Source organism: Physeter macrocephalus, chromosome 18 (genome assembly GCF_002837175.3).
Source record: "Physeter macrocephalus isolate SW-GA chromosome 18, ASM283717v5, whole genome shotgun sequence".
NCBI classification, from domain to species: domain Eukaryota; kingdom Metazoa; phylum Chordata; class Mammalia; order Artiodactyla; family Physeteridae; genus Physeter; species Physeter macrocephalus.
In genome coordinates this window covers 49,324,898-49,341,240 of record NC_041231.1, presented here as the reverse complement: position 1 = coordinate 49,341,240, position 16,343 = coordinate 49,324,898, and the positions used below count along the sequence as shown (strand labels likewise).

The 16,343-nt window shown below is 48.5% G+C and overlaps 2 protein-coding genes and 1 non-coding gene across 10 annotated transcripts in view; 1 reads left to right on the top strand and 2 right to left on the bottom strand.

Annotated features, from left to right (window-relative positions):
- ACKR2 (atypical chemokine receptor 2) overlaps positions 1 to 16,343 on the bottom strand; it is a 112,120-nt gene that overhangs the window by 68,605 nt on the left and 27,172 nt on the right. For 7 of the 8 annotated variants that reach the window (XR_008615835.1, XR_008615837.1, XR_008615836.1 and 4 more), the window contains exons 5-6: positions 13,367 to 15,261; positions 2,764 to 12,828 (exon numbers count right to left, since the gene is read on the bottom strand). The gene's annotated coding sequence lies outside the window, so the exon portion shown is untranslated. Of the gene's footprint in view, positions 1 to 2,763; positions 12,829 to 13,366; positions 15,262 to 16,343 lie in introns of those variants that run through there. The other variant, XM_007106779.3, reaches the window with a different exon arrangement.
- The window catches only part of CCDC13 (coiled-coil domain containing 13), a 29,987-nt gene continuing 17,946 nt past the window's right edge, over positions 4,303 to 16,343 (top strand). Inside the window, exons 1-5 of the mRNA XM_007106777.3 lie at positions 4,303 to 4,661; positions 6,744 to 6,892; positions 9,236 to 9,378; positions 10,964 to 11,053; positions 15,340 to 15,456. Of these exons, the coding sequence (XP_007106839.2) occupies positions 4,303 to 4,661; positions 6,744 to 6,892; positions 9,236 to 9,378; positions 10,964 to 11,053; positions 15,340 to 15,456 (858 nt within the window). The remainder of the gene's footprint in view (positions 4,662 to 6,743; positions 6,893 to 9,235; positions 9,379 to 10,963; positions 11,054 to 15,339; positions 15,457 to 16,343) is intronic.
- Positions 11,811 to 11,883, bottom strand: TRNAE-CUC (transfer RNA glutamic acid (anticodon CUC)). Its single transcript has one exon. It is a non-coding gene; the product is annotated as a tRNA-Glu (tRNA).

Here is a 16,343-nt window from a genome sequence, read left to right as displayed (position 1 = left end):
AGGACACTACATAATGATCAAGGGATTAATCCAAGAAGAAAATATAACAATTGTAAATATTTATGCACCCACCATAGGAGCACCTCAATACATAAGGCAAATACTAACAGCCATAAAAGGGGAAATCGACAGTAACACATTCATACTAGGGAACTTTAACACCCCACTTTCACCAATGGACAGATCATCCAAAATGAAAAAAGGAATAAAGACGCAGACATAGAGAATGGACTTGAGGACACGGGACGGGGAAGGGTAAGCTGGGACGAAGTGAGAGAGTGGCATGGACATATATACACTACCAAATGTAAAATGGATAGCTAGTGGGAAGCTGTCGCATAGCACAGGGAGATCAGCTCGGTGCTTTGTGACCAGCTAGAAGGGTGGGATAGGGAGGGTGGGAGGGAGGGAGACGTAAGAGGGAAGAGATATGGGGATATATGTATATGTGTAACTGATTCACTTTGTTATAAAGCAGAAAGTAACACACCATTGTAAAGCAATTATATTCCAATAAAAACGTTTAAAAAAATGCTATGCAACCATTACCATCATCTGCCTCCAGAACCTTTTCATCATTCCAAACAGAAACTTCAGTCTTTAATAATAACTACCCATTTCCCTCTTCCCCTGCTCCCTGGCAATCTCTATTCTAGGAACCTAATATAATGGAATCATACAATAGTTGTCCTTTTGTGTCTGGCTTATTTCACTTAGCATAATGTTTTCAAGGTTCATCCATGTTGTAGCATGTATCGGTACTTCATTCCTTTTTATGGCTGAATAATATTCCATTTAATGGATAATACCACATTTTGTTTATCCATTCATCTACAGATGGACATTTGGATTGTTTCCACCTTTTGGCTATAGTGTCCATAGTGCTACTATGGACAGTGGTGTACAAGTATCTGTTTGCTTTCATATTTTGGGCATATACTCAGAAGTGAATTTCTGGATCGTACTCTATGTTTAAATTTTTGAGGAACTTCCAAACTTTTCTACAGCGGCTGCACCATTTTACACTCTCACCAGCAATGCATAAGGGTTCCAATTTTTCCACATCTTGGACAACACTTTTTATTTTCCATTTTTAAAATAACAGCCATCCTAATGGGTATGGAGTGGTATCCCACTGTGGCTTTCATTTGCATTTCCTTAATGGCTAGTAATGTTGAGCATCTTTACATGTGCTTATTAGCTATATGTATATCTTCTTTGGAGGAATCTCTTCAAGTCCTTTGCCCATTTTTTTTTTTTTTTTTTTTTTTTTGCGGTACACGGGCCTCTCACTGTTGTGGTCTCTCCCGTTGTGGAGCACAGGCTCCGGACGCGCAGGCTCAGTGGCCATGGCTCACAGGCCCAACCGCTCCGCGGCATGTGGGATCTTCCCAGACCAGGGCACAAACCTGTGTCCCCTACATCGGCAGGCGGACTCTCAACCACTGCGCCACCAGGGAAGCCCCCTTTGCCCATTTTTGAATTGGGTTGTTTTTTGTTGCTGTTTCTGAATTTACACAACTGATTTTTGACAAAGGTTCAAAAGCAATTCAGTTGAGGAAGGATACCTTTCAATAAATACTGCTGAAGCAATTGAACAGCCATAGGTCAAAAAAAAAAGAATCTCAATCTAAACCTCACATCTTACATAAAGATTATGCCAAAATAAATCATGAACATAAAACTCTAATGCTTTTAGAATATCACAGGGGGAAATCTTTGGGATCGAGGGCTAGGCAAGGAGTTCTTACACTTGACACTGAAAGAAAGAAATTGTTAAATTGGACCTAGTCAAAATTTAAAATGTTTGTTCTGTGAAAACCCATGTAAAGAGAAAAGGCAAGCTACAGAATGGGAGAAAATATTTGCAAACTACAATCCAACAAATGATTAATATCTAGAATGTATAAAGAATTCTCAAAAGTCAACAGTTAGAAATTGGGCAAAAGACATAAACAGACACTGCACCAAAGAGGATATACAGATTGCAAATAAGTACCTGAAAAAAATGTTCAATATCATTATCCATCACGCACATTATAACCACAATTAGAAGTCACTACACACCTATTAGAATGGCTAAAATAAAAAATAGTGACAACATCAAACACTGGCAAACATATGGAGAAAGTAGATCACTCATACACTGCTGGTAGAAATGTAAAATCGTACAGCCACTCTACAAAATAGGTTGACAACCGGTTTCTTACAAAACTAAGCATGTTATTATCATACAAATGGACTCTTGGGCATCTATCCCAGAAAAATGAAAAGTTAAGTTCCTACAGAAATCTATACATGAATGTTTATATCAGCTTTATCTGTAATAACCCCAAACTAGAAACAGCCTTGATGTCCTTTGACCGGCAAATGGTTAAACAATTTGTGGTACATCCATACCATAGAAAACTACTCAGCAATAAAAAGGAACAAACTGACACATACAACAACTTGGATGAAGCTCTGGAAAATTATTCTGAGTAAAAAAGTCAGTCCCCAAAGGTTACATATTATATGATTCCATTTATATAACATTTCTGACATGACAAAATTTTAGAAATGGAGAACAGATTGGTGGTCACAGAGATTAGGGCCTTTGGGGGTGGGGAGGGAGGGAAGCGGGTGTGGCTACAAAAGCCCAAGAAGAAACCTTGTGTTGATTTAAGTGTTCAGTATCTGAGGATGGTGGTGAATATGCAAGCCTAAGCATGATAAAACTGTATAGAACTAAACACACACACAAATGAATTCAAGTAAAATTACCAACGTCCATATTCTGGTTGTGATATTGCATTAGAGTTCTGCAAAATGTGATCTGGTGCCCCACCCTCATGCACGTCTGTGGGTGAATGCCTTATGAGGAAAAAAAGAAAGAAAAACAACCGTGAGATATCTGAAGACTTTCTAATTATAAAGACCTGGATATAGTAGTGACTTAAATTGGTAAGTGTCTTTTTAAAAAACCCAAACATACAAGTGTTTTCCACTTTGAAAATAAACCATGTTCACTATATTTTAAATCCCCTAAAGTGCAAAAATAAAAACACAGCACTGCAATTCCAGCACACGAATACAACCATTTTTAACTCTAATATTTCTATGCATTCCTCTGCAGTCTTGTTTCTGTTCCTAGGGGTTTTCAATTTTCAATTTTCAATTTTGTTTTTTGTTTGTTTGGGCCGCGCCATGCAGGGCATGCGGGATCTTAGTTCCCCAACTAGGGATCGAACCCGTGCCCTGCAGTGGAAGCGCGGAGCCTTAACCATTGGACCGCCAGGGAATTCCCTCCGTTCTTAGTTTTTAAAAACACAACTTCATTTACTTAGCAGTTACTATTTCGTGTCCTGCCTTTTTCACTCACCGTCACAAAATAACCTTTCCTCCGACACTGTTCCACATTTTCCAAAGACATTCTGAATGGCTACGTTAAATTTCATGGTAGAATCATTCACCTTAATTCCCCCCAGCAGGACTGCGGGATGCGCATCTCTGCGCAGAACGTTTGGCCCACAAAACTTTTAAAATATGTTCCAGAAGCGGACCACTGGGCCAACTTTAAAGTCTCATACACAAGACGCCCTCATCCGTCAGCCCACCTCGCCTGTGTACTTACCGCCTCAACCCGGACCATCTGCGCCTCTGTTCCTTTCCGGACTCCCGGCGCCCTCTTGGTTGCCGTAGACTCGTGAGAACGTCACGCAGCGGCGTGGCTGGTTTCCCTGGTGACGGTTGCCGGGGCAGCGCAAGAAGGCGTCTGAAGGAGGCGCCCGAGCTGCTGCAGCCCAAGAAGGCAGCAGCGGAGTGACCACTGTAAGTGCGGGGAAAAGTACAGAAGGGCCCGGGCTGGAGCTGGGGGAGCCGGCAGCCACCGGGGCCCTGGCCGGAGCCAGGGCTGCATACCTGTGTAAAGATTTATTGAGCGGTACACTCAGGACTTACGCACTTTACTATGTGTAAATTATAATTCAACTTAAAATTATACTTTAGTTAAAAACAGTAATGATGTCTGAGCCCCATTCCTAGGAATTAAGATTTTAAATGGTCCAGGGATGTGCCCCAGCATTGCTATATTTTAGGAACTCCTAGAAGATTCTAATGGTCAGCCAGAGTTGAGAGCCACTGTTTTTAGGGACAGGAAGGAGTCAACTGTTGAATCTGAGTGATGGAGGGAGTATTCTGATGCCATTCCAGGTCTGGTGGCACATTCAGGCATGGGAGGGTGTGTAGAGAGCTGACGCTTAGCTCGGCTCAGCTTTGGCTTTCAAAGGACCTGAAGTGAGAGTGGGTCTTCCAAGCTTCCTCATGGACACATGCAAAGATAAGCAGCCAACTCCAGGCTTGGGAGTTGTAGACAGGGCTGGCTATGTGCTGAGCACTCTTGGGAAAGGAGCAGTTTGTGGAGTTTGCTTAGGCTCAGGCTTCTTTTCCTACTCCAAGGGCAAGATGGCAGAGGAAGGCTCACAGGACACCTTGAGGCTCCAGTTCAGGGCCATGCAGGAGATGCAGCACAGAAGGTTACAGAAGCAGATGGAGAAACGGAAGGAAAAAGAACTTAGCCTCCAAAGCAGAGTTGATGACCAAAAAGAGCCCCTGGAGATCTCTGATGGCCTCAGCGTCCTCCAAGCCGGGGAGCAGAACTCAAAAACCAGCTTTGAGCAGAGGTAAATGCAAGTTTGGACTCTCCCAGGAGCACTGAAGGGAGGTAGGGAAGGTGGGGGAGAATGATTGCAGACAGTTCGACAGGCAGGTTGACCAGATGTGTGTTTATCAGCTGAGACCCAGAAGTTTTGACACAGAGATTGTTATTGAAGCCTCTTGCATCGGATAAAGGGACATAATTTGACATGAAGTGTATTCAAAAACCACTTAAAGTCAAATGGAAAATTTGAAACTCATCAAGGTGTAGTTTATTCACTTGAATTTTCTTACGTAGTCTCTCTTTCGTGAAAAATGTGTTTTGGTTTTTGAGGAGCTGGTTGGCTGGCTCTGATGATTCACAGGTGATCACTACTCCAAACCTCATCTGGGACTGTTCTCCTGTGTCAGTTTTCCTTCCCTGACACATAAAGACACATAAACATACCTGTCCTAAAGAAGCAGTTTATGGATTCCTTGCTTTTATATGGTTGGTGAAACAGTTGAAAGGACTCCAGAATCTTCTCGTTTTGCTTTAAATTTGCCAATGTCACACAGATGCATTGATTTACATTGGTTATTAGAAGCAGGAGTCTGGATTGAAACAAAATTGTTTGCTAGTCATTTTGCAAAAAAAAAAAAAAAAAAAAAATCACAGCATTTGTTGAGCTATCTCTTTGTTTCTGGTTTCACCCAGAATCTATCTTCTCCATCTGCAAATTCTACTTTTCATGGTTTCTCGATTTTCACAATGTTCTACTGAAAAATGCTAATTAGGAAAAAAATAAAGATTTCTCAATAATTGAAAAAATTCATATGGCTCCTAAATATTAGCTCTAAGTTAACCCCAGACCTATTCCCAATGATCTTTCCCCAAGTCAGAGAAACTGGAATTTGTGGAGACTTGAGCTGTTGTTAGAATAACACCAACAATAATAATAGCTGTTAGTAAATAATTACTGTTATCTATAATTTCTGTAACTTATTTACTTCCTGAGCAACTGCCTCTATGGAGCTGGCTCCATGCCTAACGGTAGAAGTGATCACAGACCCACCAGTCACGTGTTTTTCATGTTTTAAAGTTCTAAAGAAAAATGACCTGGGCTTCCCTGGTGGCGCAGTGGTTGAGAGTCCACCTGCCGATGCAGGGGACATGGGTTCGTGCCCCGGTCCGGGAGGATCCCACATGCTGCGGAGCGGCTGGGCCCGTGAGCCATGGCTGCTGAGCCTGCGCGTCCAGAGCCTGTGCTCCGCAACAGGAGAGGCCACAACAGTGAGAGGCCCGCATACCGTAAAAAAAATAAATAAATAAATAAAGACTTGCAAGACAATTGTAATATACAAAACTAGCCACCTATTCTGATTTCCTATTGGGTTTACCTGAGACCCAGAGACCTGGTCTCAACTTAAGGCTTAGACAATTCCTCTTTCGTCTTCTAATATACATATGCAATTAAGGCTATAAATTTCCTTCTAAGTATCACTTTAGCTGCTGTTCGCAAGTTTTCATACATATTGCTTCTACAGTCAATCCATTCTAAATGCTTCATAATACACATTATGATTTCTTCTTAACCCATAAATAATTTAGGAGTGTGTGTATGTGTGTGGTTTTTTTTTTTTCAGTTCCAAGCATATAATGGGTTTGGAGTTCTGTTTTTTATTTCATTTTTGTTCTCTTTTTAGTATTGATTTCTAATTTTAGTCAATTGCCATTAAAGAAAATGGGCTGTATAATGTCCATTATTTGGAATTTGCTAAGGTTGCCTTTGAAGCCTAAATTATAATACATCTTTATGCATGTTCCATGGATGCTGGAAAGGAGTATGAATTCTCTGGGTGGGGTTTTATATAGCTCTGTTGAATCCGTAGTAAACCATGTTATTGAAAACTTCTTTCTCCTTTCACTTGTGTGTGTGTCCTTAATCGTTCAGTTTTGAGAACAGTGTGTTAAAAATCTGCTCACTGAGATTCCCTTAATATCTCATTCCTATTTTGTACAGACCAGTTCTTATCTCCACCCAGTGCCCAACCAGGTACAACAAACCTAGGCTGTGGAGACCTGACCTCTGCCCATCAGTTCCTGTGATTCTGCCTTTGCCTTGCAGGATGCTTGAAGACGAGATCGAACGGCTTCGGGATCAACTCAGGGAAACAGTGGATGAGAACGGGCGATTGTATAAGTTGCTGAAGGAGAGGGACTTTGAAATCACACACCTCAAAAAGAAAATAGAAGAGGACAGATTTGCCTTCACAGGTAGCTCCACTGCTGTTGCGACAGTTTCTGCTCTGAAGTCCAGGTTGGCTGGCCCAGTTGCCATGGAGCCTACAGGGCAGGACAACCAGCAGGTTCCAGAGGGCAGGTGCTCAAGAGACAGTGCAAGGTTCAGCTGTGCTCAAGCTTGTCCAGATGAATCCTGAAAATGAGGGAGAGGGGAGAGGAATGGAGCAGGCCAGCTAGGCCAGCAAGCTGGGAAACGGAAGCACGAGAACAGCAGGGGCAGAAGACAGGCATTCCAGGCAGTGTGGGTGACCCCGCTGGGACTCATGACAAGAGTTCTCCGTGATGCTCGCTACATGTTCGGTGGGCCAACGGCATCCACTCTATCTGGATGCTCTGGCTCAAACACTGTATCATGGACGTGAAAAAGCCCCAGTGGAAGCAGGCATTTACTCTACACCACTTGCTGTTGCTGCTCCGGAAGGGTGGACAAGACAGGGGAGTTCGCTGTTCTGGGAGGATTTCCTGGGATCCAGCAGCATGTACAGTGGACCTTGGCCCTTCAGGTCGGAGTTGGACCTTGGTTCTGTTGCTGGAGACCTTGACCCTGTGGGTCTGTTAGGGACCTTGGCTTTGTAGGCCTAGAGATGACCTTAGCCCTGTGGGTGTGGGCTGGACATTGACCACTGACCCTGTGGTTATGAGCTAGACCTTGTTCTTACAGATCTGGTGGGGACCTTGGCCCTGATTGTCCTCTGCTCTATGTATGCCCGTTGAGCAATTCCCAGGTGGCTGACTGAGAAAGCACAAAGTCAGTGTCAGCAATCAGAGAGGGCATGATGCCTCAGCTGGCATCTGTCAGAGCGTCTCTCTCTGCCTTTGCTAGGAAATGACTTTAAGAGTAGGTGCACCCAGAGGACCAGTGCCGAATTAAAAAGCAAGGGGAATCTGGTATCTTAAAGGCCCTTGGTAGCCTGTTGTGCTTCCCTCCATTCTTTGGCCTCTTCTGTCTAAAACAAAACCACACTGAAGAGAAGATAACACCTAACCTGGTCCGGGGCTCAGATGCGAAGGGGCTGCTTTTGCAAGGGTGTCGAGAAGTTGATGGGCTCCGGGGAGGGCAGGAGCTGCCTCCTCACCCCAGGAGACCTGGGAGACAGGGCCTGCTCCCTCCTCTCCAGCCTGCCCCACATCCTGTCTTCTGCTGGCATGCTCATGGCCTCATCTGAGTGCCAGCCCTGAGCCTCCCTCAAGACCTCTTAAATCCAGTCCTCACTCAGCAGTCCCCATTTCTGATTTCCAACTTCATGTTTTGAAGAGAAAAGTCTGACAGTCTCAGTTCATGTTTTTAAACCAGGCTACAGTGACAGGCTACTGACAGCTGATGAACTGGTTTTCCTTTGGGCGGACTTTTAGTGTTTGCTTTAGTTTAGTTTTTCTATTTCTTTGTACAATTTTTTTAGTGATTGCTTACAACACACATAACTTTTCATGGTCTACTTAGAATTAATATTTTAACACTTCAAGTGGAATGAAGAAACCTTACCACCATATAAGTCCCTTTACCCTCCCCCCTTATATTACAGCTTTTATATGTATTATGTCTGTATATGTTGAACATCCCATCAGACTATGCTATCATATTTGCTTTCAACCATTATACGTTTTAAAACACTGAAGGATGCAAAATAGTCTATTATATTTACCCAGATATTTTAGCATTTCTGTGCTTGCCCATTCACTGACGCCCCCATTATAATGGGGTTGCAGCTTCAAGAGTGGGGCTAGGGGCTTCCCTGGTGGCGCAGTGGTTGAGAGTCCGCCTGCCGACGCAGGGGACACGGGTTCGTGCCCCGGTCCGGGAAGATCCCACATGCCGCGGAGCGGCTGGGCCCGTGAGCCGTGGCCGCTGAGCCTGCGCGTCCGGAGCCTGTGCTCCACAAGGGGAGAGGCCACAACAGTGAGAGGCCCGCGTACCACAAAAAAAAAAAAAAAGAGTGGGGCTTGTCTGGAGACAGAGTTGGGAGAGAGCCCTGGCTGGCTCTTAGCCCCACTTCCTGCACTTTGGACTAGAGAGGGCTTCTCTTAGACTTCTTTCTGATGTCTAGTTCCAGGATTTGTAATGCTTTTGGGTCCTGGGAGGAAAACATAACCAGAGAACTCACCACTGGACCATTTGTATTTCTAGGTTTGGTTTCCTTCCCCAGGTTCTTTCTCCTTTCTCCTGATGTGTCCTAATCCTCTTCAACAGACACGAGGTGGCCGAGGGCAGCTACTCATAGTTGCCCAAATCGCTGCTGGCCCAGGCCAGCAGCAGCAAGCCTGTTCGATGTGTGTGCCTGTGTTTTTAATCGACCTTACCGTTTTCCTTCATTTTAGGGACGGCTGGGGTGGCTGGGGATGTGACTGCCACCAAGATCGTTGAGCTGTCCAAAAAGAACCGGGTGCTGATGGCAGAGTCTGAGGGTGCGAAGACCAGAGCGAGGCAGCTGAGCAACCGCATCCAGGAGCTGGAGGGAGAGGTGAGGGGCCTCAGGCGCCCCTGCCCCGGGCTCCCTGTACCCAACACCACTCCTCCAGAGAGGGAGCACACTTAGATGCTGTAGGTCCTTCCCAAGGACTGGTGGGTCAGTGTTTGCAATGAGTCCCTCAGTCTCTGTCATATCCTGAGAGGGGAAAGTGTCGGGAAGCAAGGAGGACGCGGGCGGTGGAGAGATAGCCTGACGTAGCTAGGAGGACGCAAGCCGGGAGCCTGACCACCTAGGTGTGCATCTCAGCTCCACTGCTGACTTGTGTTGTGACTGTGAGCCAGGTATAAGCTCTCCGTGCCTCAGTTTCCACCACCTGTCACGTGGCAGTTATAACGGCACTCACCCCGAGGTTTTCTGAGGATTAAATGACTTAACACTGTAAAATGCTTAGAACAGTGCCTAGCAGGTAGTTAGCACCAGAAAGGCATTGTCGAATGAATTAACAGGGATCCTTGCCAATCTGAAGCTAGAGCCAGGAGCATTCCACCAGTTCATCTCACTTTTGTCCACCTTTCTCTTTCTGCTGCCCCTACCTTCCCACAGCTAACGACAAACCCCTCCAGTCGAGAGAGGGTACAAGCCCCAGCGGTTCATGGTCCCTCAGGAGCTGGAGTGAACCTACATAGCTTCTCCTTATGTGGCTGGAGGAGCCGAGGCTGGCAGAGGTTAAGAGGCTTTCTCAAGTCACACAGCATGTGGTGGTGTCAGATTTCAAATCCAGTTCTGTTGCTCTCCAAAATCCTCCACAGTCATTACACTTGGCATTGAATTAGACCTTCTTTATTCTATAACGTATTTTTTGAGAACCATCGCAGGCTCTGGGCCAGGCCCTGGGGAGACCGTGGGGAGTAAAATAGGCCTGGTCCTTGCCCTCCTGGAGACAGACCAGCATCGAGGGCCCCTTAGAGGCGGGAGTATGCACAGTGGGTCCCTGGAGGATGAGAAGGGGCCAGACTCGGAGGGGCGGGGGAGAGGCCTTCATGCAGAGGACCCAGCAGGTACAAAGGCCCTGAATAGGAATAAAGGCCTGAAAGGGGACCAATGTGGCCGAGCTTGGAGCAAGATGAGGTCAGAGAGGTGGGAGGGCGGGTCGTGCCCAGCCTTGTCAGACAGGGATGGTCTTTGTGTGAAGGACAACTGGGAAACCCTTAAAGGGTTGGTTGGCTGTCTGTATACAGCAGTGGTCTTGGCCACCAGGCCATGAGCCTGAGTGGCAGGTTTCTCAGTGTCTCTGACCTTGTCTCCTCAACTGTAATGTGAGGTCCGTAGTTCCTTTTCTCTCTGCCTCCCAGGCTGTTGTTAGATGCAGACCATGGTTGCAGAATCATTATTTACTAAGCTGTTCGTGAATCCTAGGCTGCGACTGGGGAGTGGGGCAGACAATCAGTTAAACCCTCTCCCAACGCAGAGCGCCTTGTAAAGGAGAGTTCTTCCATTAATGGGCCTTAAAATGAGCTGAAGGGACGGACTGCTGAGATCCGTGACCACACATCCGACGGCAGCACCAGAGCCCTTCACTCAGGCGCCGCAACTGCTGAGCAGAATTAAATATTAAGTGCCAGGTTTGCTTTTTCAGCTGCAGATGGCCCTGGCCAGGCTGCCAGCCAAGGGAGCCACCGACGCAGGAGCCAAGCTGCCGAAGGCCCAGATGGGAGACAGAGCCTTGGTATGACTTCTCTTCTGTGCTTGGGAGTGTGTGAGGCAGCCATGGGCTTGTGCCTCCCCTCTTCCATGGGGGCGTAGGTGCCTCTGTCTGGCATCCACCCCATTGCTGAGCCAGTGCCACCACTGCAACATCCTCAGAGTAGCCATCAGGGGACAGTGACCAAGTCTACTGTCTGAGGCCAAGAATGCCCTAGTGAAGGCTGGTGAGGGGCTAACTCTGATTTAGTCCCCAGAGAGGGAGGTCAGGAGGGGGCTGAGGACCCTGGAATCCTAGAATTTCAGGACCAGGAGGGAAGACCTGATCCAATTAGCCTCCTGCTCTCAGCCCAGCTGTAAAGGATGTCCGTTACAGCATCCTTACTGGGGAGACATTCAGCCTCTCTACCGTACCCCAGGGACAGGGAGCTCACTCCTCCTCAATGGAACCCTGGTTTTTGCTGGGGCAATCCATATTGTAAGAAGTCTTCCCTTTGTGGAACTCCAAATCTACAGCGTAAAAGTGACTATTGGGAATGGGGCTGTTCCCAAGATTCCATTTTTTCTAAGCCAGTGAGCCTCCATGAAACTCAGGGCGTGGGAATCGCAGCTCCGTGAACGGAAGGCAGTCTGACCCAGTGGGCTACCAGGGAGGAGCATGGAGCCCAAGCCAGACAATAAACAGCTAAGAGTCTCAATAACATCCCAGGAGGCCTCCCCTTGGTTTTCTTTTTTTTTTTTTTTTTTTTTTTGGCCACACCTCACGGCTTATGGGATTTTAGTTCCCCGACCAGGGTTTGAACCTGGGGCCTCGGCAGTGAGAGCGCCAAGTCCTAACCACTGGACCACCAAGGAATTCCCCCCATGGTTTTCTTAAGAAGCCAAATGAGTTGGTGAAACGGAATCCAAGCCTCAGGACTCCTAGTTCAGTGCCCCTTTTCCACCCAATTCTCCGTGTTGTCTATGACTCAAGATCAAGCCACCTCAGGCCTGTCTTGAGGAGAATACTGCCCTCGAGTGATAGGCCCCTCAGGTTCCAGGTCAGGGGTGAACAGGTCTCCTGAAGGCTAGTCTTGTGTAGATCTGTCTCATTGCTGGGGAGGCAACGGAGGGGCTCCGCCCTCAGCAGACGCTAGACTGAGTGTCGTTCAGTGCCTTTCCCAGCTCTGAGGGACACTTCTAAGCTGCCCCTTGTTTATCCATACCTCTGACTGGGGCTCTCCTAAATGGGAAGCTACTTGTTCAGTCACTTGTTGAGCCTGACAGAATGTTCTGAGCCCTGGAACACAGAGAATCAAAGACAGGCCCACTGTCCACAGGGGGTTCAAGAGGGGAGATGAGTAGGCATACTAAAGGAAGGAGGGGGACAGGGCCTTCAGAGAAAGCCCCTAGGCTCTGAGTTCACAGAGGGAGCACATGCTCCACCTGAGGCAGCCAGGAGGTGGGATGGATGAGGGCTTCCTCAGGTGGCCTTGCTGGAGCAGGAAGATGGGGGTGGCCCTTCCAGCAGAAGCAGTGCAAGCTCAGAGCAGGAAAGTGTCAATATTCCTATTTTGTTTGTTAGCAGGGCATCAGCTGGATAACGTTTGGCTGCAGCCCAGGGGCCCTGAGGAGGAAAACGGGAATATATCCAGACAAAGCTGGGGCGGGGTCACCTGTGGAGGGAGGCCTTGATGGTAGCTGGAGTAGGAATTCCAACTTCATTCTGTGGCTGCAGGGAGCCTGGGAGGTTTCTGACGGAAGAGTGCGTGGTGGGTTACAGTCTCCATTCCTCAGGACAAGTGTTTTCCCGGGCATCTTCTGATCAGAGAGAGGACAATAGCCATGTCCCCCTCATTAGACTGTTCAGGGCGACCCAAGCCTGGGCCATGTTCCAGAGCCTGCAGGCTCACTCCACATCCCAGCCCAGAGCTCCAATCACATTCCAGAGTGGAGCTGAACGCCCTCACTCCGCGTGGGGCCTCATGAAGCTGTGGTGTGAGTGGCCTTGGCGCTATCTGCTCCCATGGACACCATTTCCGGTATCGCCTCAGAGGAAACAGCCCGGGGTGGGGGAAGGGCGTGCCCAGGCCCAAGACACCCACAAAGCCTGTGAAATCTCACACTGGGCAGAAACAGCTCTGAACTGTCAGGCAGGTAGGGTTGGCTCAGCTTCCTGGGAGGGGAGGTCTGGGGCCTGGCAGAGCAGAGGGGGTGATGCCTTCACCAGAACACCATATGGCCCTCAGCCGCCTTTGCCAGCTGCCCACCCAAGCCAGGCTATGCCCCCCAGCATCGCCCCCCGTCAGAATCTGCCCCAGAGGGCACCCTTTACGTGCGTTATCCCATCAACACTCACATGTACCCCAGAGGCTGGTATAACGTGCCCCCATTTCACAGAAGAGGAAACAAGGCTTGGAGACAGTCGTTGCTGCCTGGGTCTCAGATCCGGATCCAGTCGGTGCGCTCTTTCCGTGCCCTCAGGCTCCCAAATGCTCTCACGGCTCCTGCACCGCCAACCACCAGAGCCAGCAGGGGGCTCATGGCACCGAAGATCTGAAAGGCAGGGACTGTTGCTTCCCAGCCCAGGGCAGATTCAAAGCAGCACCTTAGCAGGGGAGCAGACAGGCTCCCAACAGCAGTGGGGAGGGATGGCATACAGCCAGGCAGCGGAAGGACATACAAAAATATAGATTAAAGAAAGATGCATGTATGTTTTATGTAAATTCCCAATTTGCAAACTCTGCTCACACTGGTTACACTGTTTAGCCTCCTGCGGGTGCTGTGAGGAAGCAGCCATTTCCTAGATGAGAAGACCGGATGAGTCCAGGCCTTCTGGGCCCTGTGTGTGGGTCTAGTTTCCTTGACCAGTGGTTTCCAGCGGGGCTGCCCAGAGCCTCTCGGGTCCATGGAACTCCCCAGACCCAGTCTTCTGGGATCTATCTTTCACACTATCGTTCACAGGAGGTTTTGTCTGTGGCTACTAAGGAAAGTTCAGGAAGCCACTGCAGTACCCATCCTGTTTCCCAGAAGTCTAGTCCATCTGATCTGTTGGGACAGGAGCAGATGGTCTTAGTGTCATTGCCTGATGGGACACTCAACCCACCAACCAATGTTTCTGTCACCACGATGCCCTGGCATCAGCAAAAGATTATATTGGGAGAATCAGCCAGTGCAAAGGAAGGACCAGGCCTCTAATCCCACTTCTGTCACCCCAACCAGCTGTGTGCCTGTGAGGCCATGTTATTTCCCTTCTCTGGACCTTATCTGCATCACCTATGGAAAGGGTTTGAACGGGCTGACCTTGGAGTCCCTTTAATGCCAAAGTTCTGAGAGTTTCAGGAACTTCTATTTAAGTCATAAATGGGGAACACATTTGAGAAAAGTTTCAACCAAATAGTTTAAATGAAATTTGGTGTTTTTTTTTGGTTTTTTTTTTTTTTTTGTAGTACGTGGGCCTCTCACTGTTGTGGCCTCTCCCATTGCGGAGCACAGGCTCTGGACGCGCAGGCTCAGCGGCCATGGCTCACGGGCCCAGCCGCTCTGCGGCATGTGGGATTTTCCCGGATCAGGGCGCGAACCCGTGTCCCCTGCATCGGCAGGCGGATTCTCAACCACTGCGCCACCAGGGAAGCCCGAAATTTTTTTTTTTTTTTTTTTAAAGACTTTGCTAAGAGTTCCAGCAGGCAGAGTTTTCATGGTTCCTGCAGTTCTTCAAGCCACAGAAATGGAGCATTTGGGGATTAAACTGGGTCCTTATTTCTATTCAGTGAGCTCATTGCCAGGAAAGGGAGCCCAAGGCCCAGTCTGACAATTCTAGGAGAGGAACGCCCCAAGTTGGGATGGTCATGGCCCTCCTGCCAAGCTGGGGCTGCCTTCGCTAAAGGTGCCAGTGCCCCTGTTCATCCTGAGTGAGGATGGATTTGCTATGATGCCAGTCTCTGAGCACAGCAGAGCCCACAGCCTGGGAGTGTCTGGGAGTTGGGAAGCAGCCTCCTCCAGAGATGCTCCCTGTCTGCGGCCACCACCCACGTCCACCTGTGTGTGCCACCCTCGGAGCACAGGGCTCAGCCCCCAAAGTTGGGCTGCCAGGATCCACATCCACACTCCCCCTTACCTACCAGGGCTCCCAAGCTGAGGGGTCACCCCCCTCCAGCCTCTGCTCTGCATTGGTAATGGAACCTACCTCAAAGGGGTTGTGAGGATGAAATGAGTTCCTCCTTGTCAAGCACTTCGTGTGGTACCTGCACATACCTGGATAAACAGGGGCTGTGATTATTGTTACTATCTAGGCCTCAAATGACTGCTGTCCCTCCTGTCTTTCCCAACTAGCAGGACAGCCCAGAGGTGAAGGTCTTGCAGGACAGGCTGGCAGCCACAAACCTGAAGATGAGTGACCTCCGCAACCAGATCCAGGCTGTGAAGCAGGAGCTCCGGATGGCCCAGAAGGTATTTCCAGGCCAGAGTTCAGGTCCTCGTGGGTGGGCCTGGGACTGGGAAGGTCATGGCTGGGACAATGGCTTCCATTCAGGAGCCTGGCCCCGTGAGCATCATGCTGCTTGTTCTGGGTCAGGCTCAGATCCAGTAACTTCCTTCCACCAGCCCTTGAAACAGACCCATCAGGTGAGGGGGGTTGCCGGCTGCCTGCAGGGCCCTGCATAGAGGCCCTTGTGGCACCCGCCCAACCCTGGACGGAGAAGGACAGTGCTGTCCACCCTGGAGAGGCTCTTAAACCTTCCCTGTGCTATGTGCACCCCAATAGATCCTGGGCATCTCCTTAATAAGCCACCTTGGACTTGGAAGCCTACCAAGACCCGTCTCCTGCCCTCTGCTGTCTGTAATATTAGAAAATGTAAAGGTTGTTTGTGTGCTAAAGGCCCCTTTCAAAGGAAAATGCTCGGACTTGGGAGGCAGGCCCAGCTGGTTCATTATTTATTTTTATTTACATAGTGAATTCTCTGGCATTTGTACCACCAGCAGCGGTTCCTGCTGGAACCACTCAGACCAGCCAAGATTTCCAAAACAGAGTGCTATTGTGGAAACAAGCACCAGAGACTTGGTATGCTAGATGGGTTTCCGTGACAGGCTGCGGAGGGGCCCAGGGCACAAGCTGGGGTGTACTGTTTCCACCTCAAAGCCTCGAAGTTGGGCCTGAACACCTCTCTGCAACAGCTACAAAGCTGGGCCCTTCTAGAACCAAACATCCCCAAGTGACATTCGGTAGCCCTCCCCTCCTTGCTGCACTCAGACATGCCCCTTGTCAGTGGCTTTGCATGGAGGGCGAGGTTTTGTGGCCATGTCCTCCCTGGAGCCATCCAGAATGATCTCAGTTCTGG